This window comes from Euleptes europaea, chromosome 7 (assembly GCF_029931775.1).
Source record: "Euleptes europaea isolate rEulEur1 chromosome 7, rEulEur1.hap1, whole genome shotgun sequence".
NCBI classification, from domain to species: Eukaryota; Metazoa; Chordata; class Lepidosauria; order Squamata; family Sphaerodactylidae; genus Euleptes; species Euleptes europaea.
In genome coordinates, this window is record NC_079318.1 from 912,703 (window position 1) to 929,929 (window position 17,227).

Consider the following 17,227-nt stretch of genomic DNA (forward strand, 5'->3'; position numbering starts at 1 on the left):
GCAGATCCTCTCCAAGTCAGCAAGATTTCGAGGCTGATGTGTAGCTACTCGAACCTTCAGCTCCCTCCACAGGTTTTCGATGGGATTAAGGTCTGGAGACTGGCTAGGCCACTCCAGGACCTTAATGTGCTTCTTCTTGAGCCACTCCTTTGTTGCCTTGGCCGTGTGTTTTGGGTCATTGTCATGCTGTAATACCCATCCTCGACCCATTTTCAATGCCCTGGCTGAGGGAAGGAGGTGCTCACCCAAGATTTGACGATACATGGTCCCGTCCATCGTCCCTTCGATGCGGTGAAGGTGTCCTGTCCCCTTAGCAGAAAAACACCCCCAAAGCATAATATGTCCCCCTCCATGTTTGACGGTGGGGATGGTGTTCTTGGGGTCGTAGGCAGCATTCCTCCTCCTCCAAAAATGGCGAGTTGAGTTGATGCCAAAGAGCTCGATTTTGGTCTCATCTGACCACAACACTTTCACCCAGTTCTCCTCTGGGTCATTCAGATGTGCATTGGCAAACTGCAGACGGGCCTGTACATGTGCTGTCTTGAGCAAGGGGACCTTGCAGGCTCTGCAAGATCTCAGTCCTTCACGGCGTAGTGTGTTACCAACTGTTTTCATGGTGACTATAGTCCCAGCTGCCCTGAGATCATTGACAAGTTCCCCCCGTGTAGTTCTGGGCTGCTTCATCACCATTCTCATGATCATTGCAACTCCATGAGATGAGATCTTGCATAGAGCCCCAGACCGAGGGAGGTTGACAATTAGGGTTAGGATTAGGGTTGTCACCTTCTCACCAAGCTGCTTGGCAATAGTCTTGTAGCTCAGTCCAGCCTTGTGCAGGTCTACAATCTTGTCCCTGACATCCTTGGACAGCTCTTTGGTCTTGGTCATGGTGGCTAGTGTGGAATCTGATGGATTGATTGCTTCTGGCTGGTTGATAGGGGATCAAATACTTATTTCACTCATTATAATGCACATCAATCTCTGACTTTTGTCTTCTGGGTTTCTGGGGGTTTTCCTGTTTGTTATTCTGTCTCTCACAGCTACAATAAACCTACCATTAAAATTATGGACTGGTCATTTCTTCGTCAGAGGGCAAACGGGCAAATTTAGCAGAGGATCAAATACTTTTTTCCCTCACTGTATCCTTGTACACCAGGGGAAAACAGAAAGGCAGTATTAATAAATGCACCTGTGCCGGGTTTCAATATTCACTGATGCCTTCACAGAAAAGGTGTGTGTGATTTTGCCTTTAAATATTTGATTGGGAGTGAGTTTAAATAAGAGCTGAAGGGAGAGCGAGGTGTAGCCTGGTGATGGAGAAAGTGAGCCTGGTTCAATCCCCTGGTTCAATTCTCACTTTAGGAAAAATCATCATCTGTCAACACACTTCCCCTCCATATACACCATGGAGTTATTTAATATAGACCTTCCTTACAGAGTCATGGTTATTGAGGGTTGCTGAAGTAATGTATGAATTACTTTGGAGTCTCACAGAAGCACCCTAGAAATGCTAATAATTGTTTAGGAAGCAAAGCAACACTACTGCCTTAGAGCAAGGGAAAGGATCCTGGTCGCAAGAGGTGCTCTCTCTATCGCCCCCCTTCTCCGAGACAGTGATGTCTGACCCACCAGTTGAAGGATTCTGTCCAGTTGCTGTTTCAGAGATGTCTTTACATCATGAACGTGAAAAATCCAGTGTTTCCACCTTTACCCCGAAGTGCCGCCCTCTTTCTACGGTCATTGAGAACCCTCAAGATTTATTGTAACAATATAGAGTATATTAGATACTAGCTAGTAGCCAGAATGACATTGGTACAGGGAGAACCACATCTTGCCCATACGTGGCCTCTCTTTACAGATATTAACAACATGAGCTGGAATTTCAGCATGAATGAGCAGTTCCTGTACTACAATAATGTATGACTTGGATATCCCACTTTGATTTCAGTGGAACTATACCAGTGCTCTTATTCACAAAGGGCTGCAGCAGAATTCTGATTTCGCCATTAACTAGTTCACAACGTTAAAGTATTCCTCCTCTCCACCTTTACTCCCTCCTCATGGTTTCCTTCCTAGAAACATCAAGTGTGTAACAGTTCAAACAGTTCTATCTTACGATAAAGGAACAGCTAGGGTAGGAGAGCCAAGGCTGTGAGAAGGGTATTCCTAGGACCTGATCTTCTTATCTGCTTAGAAAAGCCACAGCTAAGTACCTGGTGTGCAGCTTGCATTGAGGCATCACTCTAGACTCCTCTAAACGTCAGGGCTTCAGGACAGAGTGGAGATAAATGCCTGAAAGAAACGATATAACCTTGTAAAGTAAAAGCAGGCTACTATTTGACAACTGCATGGCCTTTGTTTTTTAAAAAGTTACAAGCAAAATTGTCGATACAGGGGCCTTCAAATGTTCAAGCCTTTGTGTAGTAACTTGTCTTGCAAAGTATAACGCGCCTCCTGAATCTCCAACCTCACATGCACACCAAATCTCAGCAGGAGGCAAGCATCCCATTTTTGGGAATCCCATCTGATGTGAACTTCAAAAGAGGGTAGCCAGTGGACAAGATCCCACTAGGAGGCCACAATAAAAGCTTAACCCTTCCTCTTTGTAAAAAAGCAAAGTTCAAAGTAACTTGCTCAGGTGGCTTTTTCCTATCTTCCTGCTAACCGGGTAAAATACACCTGTGGAAGCACGCCTAAAACCATACAGATTTATTATATGATCTGTGGAAGACGGGGATGTTGTACATGAAAACGCAAATCCAAAGCATGTTTCTGGCCTATAAGTCAATATATAGACCTCAGCGTAACATGACACAGATCAGCAGCAGCCCATCTGCCATTATTGCATATGCACAAGCAGCCAGTGTTGCCTCGCTTTACATTAAGAGGATCACAATGGGTGTCATTCAGAAGCCAACAACACATTTAAATTTAAAAAAAAATGTTCATTGAGCTTAGAAGTCCAATTGTGAACATGCTGGTTACAAATAAAACAAGAATTTCATGGAGTAATGTCACTGCTGAAGTGTACAGTAAGATAGTTTGTATGATTGACTCCATAAGAAAATGTTATTTTTCTAATTGCAGTCATTTCTGCATGATGAAATTGCTTTTCACAATCTGAGATTTCCAAATGGGAACAACATGTATCAGGGACCATAATTTGCCTCCCCGAGTACAAAAGTCTGATTCAAGCCTCTAATGCTACAAGGACAGCAGGGGAGCCTTAAATGATGACAACAACAACCTCGGGCTCCCCTTTCAATGTGAAAAATGCGTTGTTATCTTGGGCAGACTTTGCCTCTAACTTTCATAGGCAATTGAAAATGAAACCATAGGTGGCTGTTTTCCTGTTTGTTGACATTAACTGATTCTTGTTGGAGAGCTTATCGTCATATTGTCCTTTTACTTGTTAGCATCAGCCCTGAAGTACCGAATTAACATATGTGTAGCAGCAGTATATTCAAACAGAAAAAAAGAGGATTACCAGCGCAGTCAGTCCTATGCAGAGTTTCTTCAGTCTAAGGTCACTGATTTCAGTCGGTTGATTTCAGACTTTGCATAGGATTGCGCTGTAAGTGTACTTTGAAGACGAGCAGATTTACGGAGGCAAAAAATTTCCATGGACCCGGGCCCACTAGTCCATGAAAACCTATGCCACGGTAAATCTCATCCTTTTTAAGATGCCACCAGACTCCTTTGTGCTATTAGCACACTCAGCTACTGTCCTGAATGTTGTGAGCATTAGGTATGTTAGCTGAAGGCATAGAGTGCTATTATATTGTTTAAACTGAGTTCTCCCTGCCCTGTTCCAACCCAAACAACTGACAGGCCGCATTCCAAGTATCTTTCTATGTGCAGCAGTTAGCCTGAGGAATCCAAGCGTTCATTAACCAGTGACACATGCTACTGAATTTTATGGTCAACTGTTTCTTTCGACTTTCCCCAGAATGTCTCTGTATTAGAAAACCATCACTGGAAGTCCACAGTAGGCATGCTTCGAGAATCCAGACTACTCGCACATCTGCCAAAGGAAGAGAGGTTAGCAATGACTGCTGTGAAATGGGCTAAAATGGTCATTGGAGGCAAAGTCTTGCATATTTTAGTGTTTGGTTTTAATAAAATATACAAGTAAATAAAATTAAGGATTGAATATTGGTTCAGCCTTTTTCCTTGGGTCCGTTTGGACAACCCTCTCTAAGGTAATAAAAATATATGGTGCAGGGCAATATAAAAGTCCCACTGTAAAGAGAACAAGCATACAAGTAATCCTGGCAGCAGCAGAGTCACAATCACACTATGAATTTGCTTTGACTTGTGGATAAAATATTTCAAAAAAATGCTAAGGATCTCAGTCTTAGCTTTCTGCGCCTTCCTAATTTTGGACAAACAATCAAAACAAGAATGTTTCCAAAACTAGATTTTCTGCTCTCTCTTAAGCTTCCAATTTTCCTCTGTCTAGTTATGTTGTGGTTCTGTTCCTATCACAATGCAACCAGATTTCACAATTCAGATAAATTATACAAATTGGAGCATACTATTCTAATTCAGAATTTGAGCCCTGTGGTCATAGAATCTTGGTACACCACATGGCAAGAGGTTACTCTTTTTTTGCTACTATATCAAATGGTTCTGCCTCAGTGCATGTTAGCAATTTTAAAGATTTTAAAACACATCCTGCAAATACCAGCTGTGCCATCAGAAGAAGGTAATTCCCTGTCTTCATTGCAGACCTCTGACTTGTATGGCTATTAGTCCACACCCAAATCCCATAACCCCAGGAATCAATTTCCTAGATCAGAAGAGACTGCTTGAGTGAGCGGGACACAGGAAAGATTTGTAACCCCCAGCGTTTTCTGTTTATACATTGCTCGGTCCAACTCATTGACTACATGGGGCATATCACTAAACTATAGGTTACTTTAGAATGACAGGCTGTTCTTATGTACCTTTTCTCCAAAACAAAAGCATCAATACTTGCATGTGCTGTGTTTTACCAAGTGGATCTAACAAATGTGTGCTGTGAAATTGCCAGACATTTGGTATGTATTCTGTTATAAATGTGGCTATAGTTCAGTCCTGTTCAATGTTTGACTTGGGTGGAAAGAATCCGAGACTGTGAAATAAGGGAACGACCTGATAAATCCTATTCCCATGCCACCAGCCAGAAGACACTCAATTCTAAAAAATATTACCAGACGTTTCCAGTTCTGTAGGTAATGAGAAGGTTAATTTTACTTTAAGAAAATGAGAATATAACAGTAAAAGAAAATGGAAATATGACATTACTAAAATACACATACTACAAATTCTTGAAAATAAACTAAAACCATGCTGCTAATATAACTAAATATCCATACAGTACCAGTGAACCAAGCAATACGCTATCTATTTATCTAAAATCCGATGATTGTCACTTCCCTCCCTCTCTGTGATTTACACATTGGAGCTTTTTTCCCATCCTTGAGATTGTTACATTCCAGCGAGTGTCCAGTTCTTCCGTATTTTTGTCATTATTATATGTCAACTTAATTAAAACATAGGTTTCTTTAACCTTATCAAGCCAATTACCATATATAATCGTGTATAAGCTGAGTTTTTCAGCCCAAAAAAAGGGCTGAAAAAGCCCAACTTGGCTTATACGCGGGTCAATACAGTAGGTGGAGGGAGGGGGGGACTTACCGCCACCGCCGCCTGCCCGCGCACCTTCCCTGCGGCCTGGGAGCGGCCTGCGGGGCCTCCTGCGCTCAGGGAGGGGACCGCCACTGCCGCCTGCCTGCGCGCCTTCCCTGCGGCAGTTTCTTTCCCCCCACCCCACCCCACCCCATCCCAGTGCACCTTCTGCGCAGCGGCGGTGGTTTCTTTTCCCCCACCCCACCCCACCCCACCCCAGCGCGCCTTCTGCACGGCGGCGGTTTCTTTCCACCCCACCCCATCCCAGCGCGCCTTCTGGGATGTTAGAGTGCTGCAGTATTGACCCTCAGCTTATACTTGGGTCAATACAGGTTTCCCTTTTCTGAGGCACAATTTGGTGCCTCGGCTTATACTCGGGTCGGTATTTAAATCAGGGGATATCTTGCTTTTCCAATATCTCGCAAGATTTGTTCTAGTAACTGTTAGTATATGGAAAAACATAACTCGAATGTCCTTTGGTTTATCTGGAAAATAATTTAATAAAATTGTTTCCAGTCTTACTGGAATAGCAATTTCCCGGCTGCTGGATATGATTTCAATCATTTTAATCCAGTATGTTTGGGCTCTACTGCAGCTCCACCACATGTGTAGAAAATCTGTACCAGCTGAATCACAATACCAACCTTTACTAGAATTTTTGTCCAAGTTACACATTTTTTGAACTCTGCTTGGGGAAAGATGCCACATATGTGTCATCTTAAATAAATTTTCTCTGAATGCAAGACTTATTGTAAAATTTAGACCTTTTGTGATTATAAAGTTCCATTTTTTCATCCAACTCATAACCTAATTTTTTATTTCATTTCTCTTGAAAAGGGGGATTAATTGTCCTATTCTTCTGTACTAATATTCCATATACCTTACTTAGAGAAATTTTATCTGTTTTTAATAATTATTCATATTCATTAAGAGTTCTAGGTATCAACTTACCCTTTATAATTAATTGTACTAAATATTTTTTATTTGAAGATACTTAAAGGGGGCCAATACCTTTTTAACTTCCTCTGGGATCTCTATGTAAGAGATTATTTGTAAGTTTTTAAACCAATGTAAATACTTATCAAAATCTTTTAAATTACATTTAATCCATAAATGTTTGCCAATATGTTAATTTTCCATGGTGTGTTTCACTCAGGGCCAATGGAATTTTCTCTGCTGTGTTGAGGATCATGATAAGTCTGGGTCCATGTTTTGGTGGGAAGCAAAGTAACTTGGATCCCCAAACCAGTCCCCGTCATTTCCCACCTCCAAGGCTGCCATAATGCCCCGAGGAGTTTTCTTCCAAAAGCCCTTCCCCCACTAGGTGTCCCAGAACTGCTCCTGAGTCAGTATAAAGACAGGGAAGAGTAAGTACTTGGTGTATTATCACAGGTTGCAAGGAAGCATGTGTTGATTGTAACTGCACCACCCCAGTGTGCTTCCTTCCTACCTGAAATTGACTCCAGGCTTCATTAAACTGTGGCAGGGGAGGATTGTGTGGAAGAGGTTGTACTAGTGTTAGAGTTGTACAAAACCAGATCCACTAAATTAAATGAATCATTATAGTAACTGGAGTCCTCAAAAACACATGATGGGACACATGAGTTGAGGACCATTGGCAATCTTGCTATTAAACGACCCCTTGCTTTAAGTGTATACCTTACTGTTTCTTTTTTCCCCCAATTGCAGGCATGATATTGAACAACAGCTGGGATCTTTGATCTTAGCAACAGACATCAATAGGCAGAATGAATTTCTGACTCGTTTGAAAGCTCATCTCAAAAATCAGGATCTAAGATTAGAAGATGCACCAGATAGGCATTTTATGCTTCAGGTAAATTCAGACTACACAGAACAGAGAACAAAAACAGACAAAGTTCTATGCTGGATGCTTTTTCTACATTATACCCCAAACAGAAATGACATATTGTTTTTTACAGTTTGTGTAACCTGCTGCCATAATAACAGCTTTCCTCACCCTATATTTATTGTCATGAAAATCTAGCAATAAAGGCAAGAGCTTGTTAGCACACTTTTTCAGTATCCTAGCCTGGACAGTCAGTTGCAGCTTTTGGAACAGGGATGCTAAATGCACATGATCCAGCCTGGATAACTTTAGACTTACAGTAATTATCAACCTAACAGAACAGAAAACTTTATGAACCGTCCAGAATTAAATCATAATGCTGCATATTCCTGTGGCAGCCTTTAATGGCTAATAGTTAACTATGAAAGGGATACAGAACACTTCTATAACAACTTAATTGCAAGCTGCTAGCCCACCAATACGATGCCAGTGTGATGCATTAAGGATGTCAAGTTTTTCTCTCTTAGCTAAGGGCTGCCACATCTTTTAACAGCTGCCCGCTGTATAACAGCAGATGAAACATTCTGTGAAATTTTTACTTATCAGACAACTTGCTAAAGGCGGAAGGGCCTTGTGAGGAGAGACCTTTGGCTCAGCAATGGGGACTATTTTCCCCAACCTTTGTTAGCAGTATTCACCAGTCCCTGAATAATTTTTAAGCTGCTATGTTTCACTTGCAGAGAAGTAACTGTATTAATAAATTGCTTCTTGCTTGGCTGATCTTCAGAGGGTAATGACAAAACCAAATCTCAAATTGCTTGTTCCAGCAGCACTACAGAAATGAATTGAATCTTCGAAATAAGGTTGCACCATCATTATTAACCGGAAAGATTCCTTTTTGATGGTTGGCTGCTTAATTAAGGAACAACCCTAAAAGATACCTTCCTCTCCAAATAACTTCTAGCGTCAAAAATGCCTAAACAATAATTTTGTTTCAAATGGAAAATCCATTTGCAAACTGCTTAAGATATTTGCTAATGCAGAAGAGGCAGAAAGAAATGATCACAAAGTATATGTTATGTCTTCAAGAAAATAATATGTAGACTTCTCTCTGTCTCTCACTTCTCTGAGCCTGTACTTGCTTTTCATTAAGTATTAGTAGTTTATGATCTGTGGCATAACCATGTTTGCTTGAGTGATCAAGCAAAACAATGACCTAAAAAGCCCAAATGATATATGTGGTCAGCAAGGCCATTGGTCATCAGTGTTGCCGCCAGAATGTTGGCTGGAGGATGTTGTAGGGACCATTTCACTCTAGTCTCATTCTATCTATAGTGGCTCCCAATCAGTTTTTAGGCCCAGTTCAAAGTGCTGTTACCTTTAAAGCTCTATTTGTCTTGGGACCAAAATACATGAAGGACATATGAACCTACCCGACCATTACAGTCGTCTTTAGAGGTCCTTATTTGGGCACCCTCACCATCTGAGGTTAGATGGGTGGCAACCCAGGAAAGGGCCTTCTTGGTCATGGCACCAATATTATGCAATTCCCCCACCAGACAGATTTATCTGTCATTCTCTATATTGTCTTCTGCCAGCAGATTCTGCTTGGTTTGGCGCTTCCTCACTGACCTCCCCCATCTTCTTTATGTGTTTTAATTGTTTGTGTTTTAATTGTCTTTATGCATGTGTGTATGTATGTATGTATTTTAAAAGCTTGTTTTATTGGTATGACACCCGCTGGAAATTTTTAAAAGACTGTATGGGAGAAAATGCTGATGGCATGCCAATGCCAGAGGGGACCTAGAGGGCTTGAGCACTAGCTTGAGCACTAGCTTGAGCACTAGCTATAGACTAGGCTGCGATTTGAAATCTATATAGCACTAGCTATATAGATTTGAATAGGCTGCGAAAGACACCTCAGACAGAAAACAAGGTTGCACCCACCCGTCATGGTTGTTCATTGAATAGTCTTCTATGCAGTTCCTCAAATTAGGACTTGCATATTAGATCATTAGTAAGAGTAGACCACATATATTCAGTTTATAGGTACTGACAGATCCAACTGCTGTAACAACTGTGTATTGTTTGAAAAGGTACTTCTTCGACATTGCTTTTGAAGTGGTGAATGCTTATTTTGGTTGTAGCGAGCTTTGTCTCCTTTTGCCTTGAATTTTGCCTATGAAAAGTGCAGTAGATAGAAGATAATGCTTTAATGCAGTGTGCTTTACAAGTTTGAACAATTCTTCATGCAACATCAAGCTTGCAGTACATAATATTACAAGACCTGTCAGGCACAATATATTTTGCTTCACCATTCATACCATGTGTCCCTTTCTTTTCAGATTGCACTCAAGTGTGCAGACATCTGCAATCCTTGCCGGCTCTGGGAGATGAGCAAACAGTGGAGTGAACGAGTTTGTGAGGAATTCTATAGGCAAGGTCAGCAGGCTAATATACTTTCACCTTGCACTCTGAGACACTATTGTTAATCTGGTCATTATTCACCAACCAACTCTGTTTCCCTGTATGTTTGTTAGAAATCTTCATTTAAAATAGTTGACTGAAATATGACCTCACTGAATAAGCAGTTGTGGTTGAAGAGAAAAAGCAAGTGAATACATTCATAGCTATTTAATTGCCCTAACCTTGTACAACAATGCTAATAAACCGGTATAAAAAAGTAGGGAAGAGTGTTGGACTTCCCTTCAAGTATGTAGAACTCTTCAAAATGTTAACTCCTCCTGTTCCAATACCAATGACAGCACTTAAAAAAAAAAAAAAAAAAACAGCCCTGCTGCATCATATTAGTGGTCCGTCTCGTCCAGCATCCTGTTTCACAGTGGCTAAGCGGATACCCCAAAAGGCATGGAGACCAAAGCCTTACCTGGTTGTTGCTCTCACAAACAGAATTTGTTGGTTCTTCCCTTTAAAGCCCTAAATGGCTTGCAGCCAGGGTGTGTGAAGGCCCCCCTTCCACTGGTATTGTCCAGCCTATCAGTTTCTTCTGAAGCCCTGCTCTCTTCAGAGGTGAGGCGGGATTTGACCAGAGACAGCTTTTTCAGTAGTGCCTTCTCCCATGAGACTTGCCTGATGCCCAACTTGCTTTCATTCAAATTCCAGGCTAAAACATTCCTTTTTAGCCAAACTTTTAACTAAGGTTTTTATCATTTAAATGTTTTATGGCCTTGAATAGCATCAGCGTGTTTTTAGTGGCATTTTAAAAGCTGTGTCTTACTGTCTTTGTTGTAAGCCACCTTGAGGCAACATATAAATTTTCTAAATTGATAAATATGCTGAGATAACATCTGAGGGCAGCTTAAACCTACGTAGCTCCAAAAATTAACATGCATTTTTTATTGCCTGCAAAACTCTGCTTGCCTCTACATTGTGAGGCGTCATAATGAGAGTTCCTTTTTTATTAAGTCAAAGTAGTAAATTACTGAAGTGCATTCCAATGGGATGCCAGAAAGCCATGTATTTTGGCATATCTTGTTTATGAATCACATAGACCCAGTTGGTTCAAAGAGGCATTTCAAACATATTGTAGCATTTAATGACATATAATTTAGTACAAATACCAATCACAATGTAAAGCATCAACACAACGTTGTTCATCAATGTTACACAACGGTGATACTGACTCTGTAGCTCTAATACCACCTGTGGTTCATCATTCCCCAATGCGGCACCTGCCCAGTGTTCCAAGGAAGTGGACAAGGCTATTTCTCAGAAGGGTTGTGATTGGCAGTTGGTTCCCACCTTGAAATAGCTGCTGCCAGACAGACTGGAGGATGGGTAAGCTGTGAGCCTGTCTGAGGAGCCTTAGGCCAGGGGTGGAAGTAAAGGGTTCATCCTGTACAATACCCCCTCCCCTTCTCTGCAGCTTCTGTGTTCTCATCTCAGTAACTGGGTAACAGTAAGGAGGAGAGTGAGCTGGCTGAAGAAAAGAGATAGGGTAAATCCAATATCACCACCATAGCTGCCACCCAGGAAAAGTGGCCACAGTGCGGCCGTGTGACAGTTTTACTTCCCCTTTCTCCATGACCGACTTGCTTTTCTCCTGGTGTCATGACAATCTTATTCTCCCACCTGAGCTGCTGTGCCCGAGGCTGGAGAGAGAGCAAGAAGACTGTTATGGAAGCCAAGGGGGCACAGGTTCAACAGAGGTGGAGAGAGACAAGCCTGCGGCTCAGAGGTATTCTGGCTATTAAAAAAGGTTATCGTTATATACCTCATATATTAATACATGTACACAAAAAACAGGTGCCTCTTCAAAATAAGCAGTAAAAAAAATTCCTCCTTTTTGTTAGGTGACCTGGAGCAGAAATTTGACCTGGAAATAAGTCCTCTTTGTAATCAGCAGAAAGACACAATCCCTAGTATACAAATTGGTGAGTATACTTTCTCCCATTAAACTGTCCTTCATTGAATAACACAAAATGAAGCATAAACAGATTATGGATTTAAAAGTAACCCCAACAGAGATCATCTGAACTAAGTCAAATGAATTTTGCAAACAACCCTGGAGAGAATTTTAGTCCACAAGTAACGAACAACTTGAAGACAGAGTAGCCCTTTAGTTCCCTTTTCGGTTCTATGATCGGGTGCAAAGTCAGATGAGTGGGATTCAAGATTGTTAATGCCATGAGGGAGATGAGGTGGAAACTTTTCTAATGCTATATTTTTCTGTGGGAAATCTTCTGCTCTGCCTATGTAAATATACCCTGTTTATCTATACTTGTCAGGGCTGTTGTCCTGCAAATCAGTCATGTTCGATGGGCTAAATGTGGGATATGAAGAATGAACAAACTCCAGTGCTTATACACGGTCCAGGCTTGTTTGCAGTGTTTTTGCCTATTTTTGAAATATTTAAATTATTACTTAAATTATTATTTAAGTTATTTATTTGAATCACATTCTTTCATTTATCTCACGGTTACCTCCAGTGAAACAGTTTCACAAGACAGCACAAAAATATGAAAAACCTATTTAAACAAGTGTAACGAGTGTTTCATAAGACCGCTGAGTTCCAGAAAAGTTTCCTTCCTTACCTTACAAAATACATCACAGATTCAGATTCAGACACCTTTATTGGCATAGTAAAATAGCAACAAGGGAGCATAAATACAGGCACCCGCAAGGATTCACAAACAACAACTGACCAAAACCCAGCCATCGGGTTAAAACACTTCAATCTAAAAACCATAACAATACATTCCTCCAGCCAGCGGCTATGAACTGCAGCGAACACCGGCACCCTTCCAGTTGAGGTTGCCCAGTGCCTACAAACTACCTCGGTTGGTCTAGAGAGATCCACCCATATATCTAATTGTCAGCCTGGCACCATCAGTGGATCTAGAAACTGATGCCATGAACAGACATGACGGACCTTTCTACAAACCTAAGAAAATCCCCAGGTTTGCAGAAAAATCATCAGTGTTAAAAAACAAACACATACAACACTGTGGGATTAAAAAAAAAATACTCCAAAAGAATAAATGCCGTGCCTGTAGTTTCAAGAAACAAAAATGCCTTCTCAGCAGCCATTGTGGCCATTTCTAGGCAAGCAGAGTAGTATAGCCAATCTTCAAGCTGTTGTTTCTGTCCGTAAAAGGGGTGTGGGGCGGGGGGGGGGGTTTGAGGCAGGGCCCTTTGCAAGGCTGTTTTGGCCTTTGAGAAAGGACTAATGGGGGCCTGGCCTCCAGCAACTACCTTGCCACTACCTGACTTGCAGGACTCACCCAGGCCCAGCTACTTGCTACTGTTCCAACAGAAGCCACTCTCCAAAAAGCCACCATGGTGTAGTGGTTAGAGTTTGAGATTAGGATCTGGGAAACCCAGGTTCAGATCCCCACTTTGCCATGAAATCTTGCTGGGTGACCTTGGACTGGTCACTTTCTTTCAGCCTAACCTCCCTCATAAGGGTGTTGAGAGGATATAATGGAGGACAAGAAAATGGCGTAAGCAGCTTTGGCTCCCCGTATTGTGGAAAAAGGGAGAGTATAAATGAAGTAATTAAGTAATAAACATGAAGACTGGGATGGGCAGATAATGGAAGTCAGTGCGTGAAAGCCAGTGTGGTACAATAGTTACAGTTTCAGATTAGGATCTGGGTGACCCAGGTTCGAATCCTCACTCTTCTGTGAAAATTGTTATTTAACTTGGGCCACTCACACATTCTCAGCCTAGCCTATCTAACAGGGTTGTTGTGGGAATAAAATGGAGGACAGGCAAATGATGTAAGCTGCTTTGGGTTCTCACTGTGGATAAATGTGGGGTATAAATGAAATAATTAATAAATATAGCTGAAGATGGGGACTGGATAAAAGATAGGTTGGCTGGTGGGTGGGAAGGAGAAAAGGAAGCAGAGAGGGGGGAGAAGATATGGGGGCTTCCAGGACAGGAAGCGGAAATAGTATGGAGAGGGGAAGTGAGGTGCCCCCCCTATAAGTCCTTGCAGGTTCCCCACCATGCAACAGGGAGAGGGCCCAGTGGCTGGGTCTGCACAACACAGCCAGAGAGGCTACCCAGGGTGAGGGAAGGATGGGAAACTGGATGGGGGGGGGGACAGATAAAGGTAGGTTGGCTGGTGGGTGAGAAGGAAGCAGGAAAGGGGAGAGGATGTTATGGCTTCCAGTGGCAGGAAGTAATGTGCAAGGTAGAAATGTGATACCTCCCCCGCAAGTCCTTGTGTGCCTCTTGCTTGCCGATACCTGTGTCCTGCTCCAAGCTAATTAAGTCTCTGAACAAGAACATGAGACCAAACACAGATATAGACGATATAGTTGCCTAGATAATGTGGATGTTCATTTTCGTTCTGGCTATTTTCTGTTGACTTTAAAACAGAAGAAGTAATGTTGCCAACATAACAAAAAAATAACCCGTCTAGAGGTGCCCTCTGAGCCCCAGTGCTGCAATTTGAACGTCACCAGAAAACAGGAAAATACAGCGTATGGCCATCAGTTCATGCTGTGTACTGAGTTGCTGGTTTGTCCGAAAAGTCCACTTAGTGGATGACGTAGTTGCTAATGTGACTTTTGCCTCGTGTCTTTCCACAGGCTTCATGACCTACATTGTGGAGCCACTCTTTGAAGAATGGGCCAACTTTATCGGGAACACCCCCTTGTCAGAAAACATGCAAAATCACCTACGGAGGAATAAGGTGAAGTGGAGGAATTTACTTCCCAAACAACACAGCAGTAGCAGGAACACTGTCCACTCGGGCCAAGGGACTGAAAGTGAAGAACAGACTTCAAATGAAGGAGAGACCCCATAGTGGCAGCTTAGCTCTTTGCACTGTCGTGCCACCGTCTTTCACAACTGTGAACAAAATGCTCAGGCTCCGTTGGGCCATCATTAACCAAGCAGGAAGGGGCGGAAGCAGGGAGGAAAACATGGGGGTTCTCCCCCAGTAAAACCCACACCGTACCTGGGTTTGATGCTAAGGCTGAATAATCCCACTCCCTCATCTTAATAGCTGAAGCCATTCATCACTTCTGGTCATGAACTGCTTAAAGGAGAAGTTTCATTTATTAGTGCTGAAGCTGGGCCAGTAAAGTGGGTGCCCCGGGACACTCTCGGGTTATCGGTTTCATTCACTCTGGGCCATCCTGTGGAGTGGGCTCTCTGATTGAAACGCCTTGAGCCGTGTACAGTCTTCAGTCTGGCAGCCGGGCTGCACATCAAACTCACCACCAGCACTGTCAGAACTCTGGCCACAAAGAAGAAGAAGAAGAAAAGTGTCTCGTTTTAAATAATTAAAGCCTTTTTAATTTTTGTATTTGGTGCACTGGACAAAATCTAGAAACCTTGAGGTTATTCGGTGTACTCAAAGCTTTTTCATGATAGTGCCCATTTTGTTAATCATTTTATGCCACTTTAGATACAACTGACATTCTTCTCACAGTTTTCCTAGCAAATCAAAGGGAAGAGTTGTAGAGTCTAAATGTTCCCAGATGTCTCTTTGGATGACTGTATCTGTGATCTGTTTATATTCGCACATGTATGTGTCATGTATATATAAAGCGCTACTGATTCCCATGCAAAATACTGAAGTATTATGGGAAAGCTATCTGTATACACAATGGCACTGTGAACAAAATACTGTTAGTTTTAGTAACTGACGCATTTGAAAATATGTTATAGACTATTAATACTTCTGTTTGCAGATAAAGGCCTTAACTTTTAGCATCCTTCACTTTCTGATGGTTACCAAACTCCTATCATTTCAGCGTGGCCTACTTTCCCTTGTCCAACAAAGGATTAGGCGTGGTTATCTACCAAGGCAATCTTTTGGAAAGCTTCATATGTATTCCTACATTTTTCTTCTCTAACAAAGATGACCTCAATACAATCACCCAAAGTAGAAAACTGGAGTCTAAATTGATGTCCACAGAGATGTTACATTACTTAGAAACACAAAGGCAAGTTGCAGGGTTAGAATGGTCTTGCATTGGCGTTAAGGTGTTAGAACAGTCTTTCTAGTGACACATAGCAAGTGAAAAAAATTACTTTAGATGAACAACTTTTATGACATGTGCCTCATTGGTAAGCAGATTTGGCTTTATCACAGTAAAGAAAAACATTCTTTCCTTTTTTCTTATTACTAGTAACATTTTTTTCTTATCACTTAGGAATCTCCTTTCCATGAACTCTGTTCTTGAAAAGAGATGATTAATCACTGAGATAAGTTGTTAATTCTGGTCAAGACATTTTTCATTAGTGTTTTTCTTGTTGCCTTTTGGTCAAGTGAGATTTTTGGGTCCAGTTCTAACTCATTATAGTATTATTCCGTCTTATGCAGCAACTTGTTACTAATGTAGCACTATACTGCCAGAGCCATTCGGGAACACTTTTGCTTCCATTTTTCTCCCATTTATCTCATTATTCTACCTGCATCATTTGCAAACAGATGATGGATGATGCACAGGGCTTTGAGACGGGGTGTGTGTGTGTGAAAAATGTCTCTAGCAAAGGAGTGTAAAGTAGCACTTAAAGCCACTTAAACATGTTATGGCATTGCTAAGAATAAAAATTCTCATCCCATCAAGGCAACCCTTTAACTTCAAGAGATGGAGGAATTGTCTGTATTTCTCATCTTGCCTTCCTGTTCAGTACAGTTTTGATAAATATGTTTTAGGGATATGCAACAAGCATATACACCCATACAGAGCATACATAACGTTCTAATCCAGAGTCAAGCCACCAACTAAAAATCATGAAAGATCTTATTTCCAGTAAATATAAATTTGTCTTACTTTCACATTGAAGAATTACATTAAAACCAAACCATTATTGCAACTACACTGAGGGGGTTTGCTTTACGTATGTAATCCATACAAACACATGCCAGCCTAAACTTCATTATATCAGATGAACACTGAGAAAAATTAACTGGGTGTTAGGCCATGGAAAATATAGTTCTTATCTAATTGATATAAATGAGATATAATACCAACATTAGGAAATGTTATACGCTGTCTAAATTAGAACACATGTGAAACACAGATTCACAATGGTGCAAGAGAGCCAGGGTGGTGTAGTGGTTAAGAGCGGTAGTTTGGAGCGGTGGAGTCTGATCTGGAGAACCGAGTTTGATTCCCCCACTCCTCCACATGAGAGGCGGAGGCTAATCTGGTGAACTGGATTTGTTTCCCCACTCCTACACATGAAGCCAGCTGGGTGACCTTGGGCTAGTCACGCTCTCTCAGCCCCACCTTCCTCACAGGGTGTCTGTTGTGGGGA

At 41.7% G+C, this 17,227-nt stretch overlaps 1 protein-coding gene across 1 annotated transcript in view; it reads left to right on the plus strand.

Moving 5' to 3' along the window:
• Positions 1-14,810, plus strand: part of PDE7B (phosphodiesterase 7B) — a 95,926-nt gene extending 81,116 nt beyond the window's left edge. Inside the window, exons 8-12 of the mRNA XM_056852825.1 lie at positions 3,950-4,041; positions 7,363-7,507; positions 9,826-9,922; positions 11,794-11,874; positions 14,542-14,810. Of these exons, the coding sequence (XP_056708803.1) occupies positions 3,950-4,041; positions 7,363-7,507; positions 9,826-9,922; positions 11,794-11,874; positions 14,542-14,759 (633 nt within the window). The 3' untranslated portion in view covers positions 14,760-14,810. The remainder of the gene's footprint in view (positions 1-3,949; positions 4,042-7,362; positions 7,508-9,825; positions 9,923-11,793; positions 11,875-14,541) is intronic.
• Positions 14,811-17,227: the final 2,417 nt, after the last annotated feature.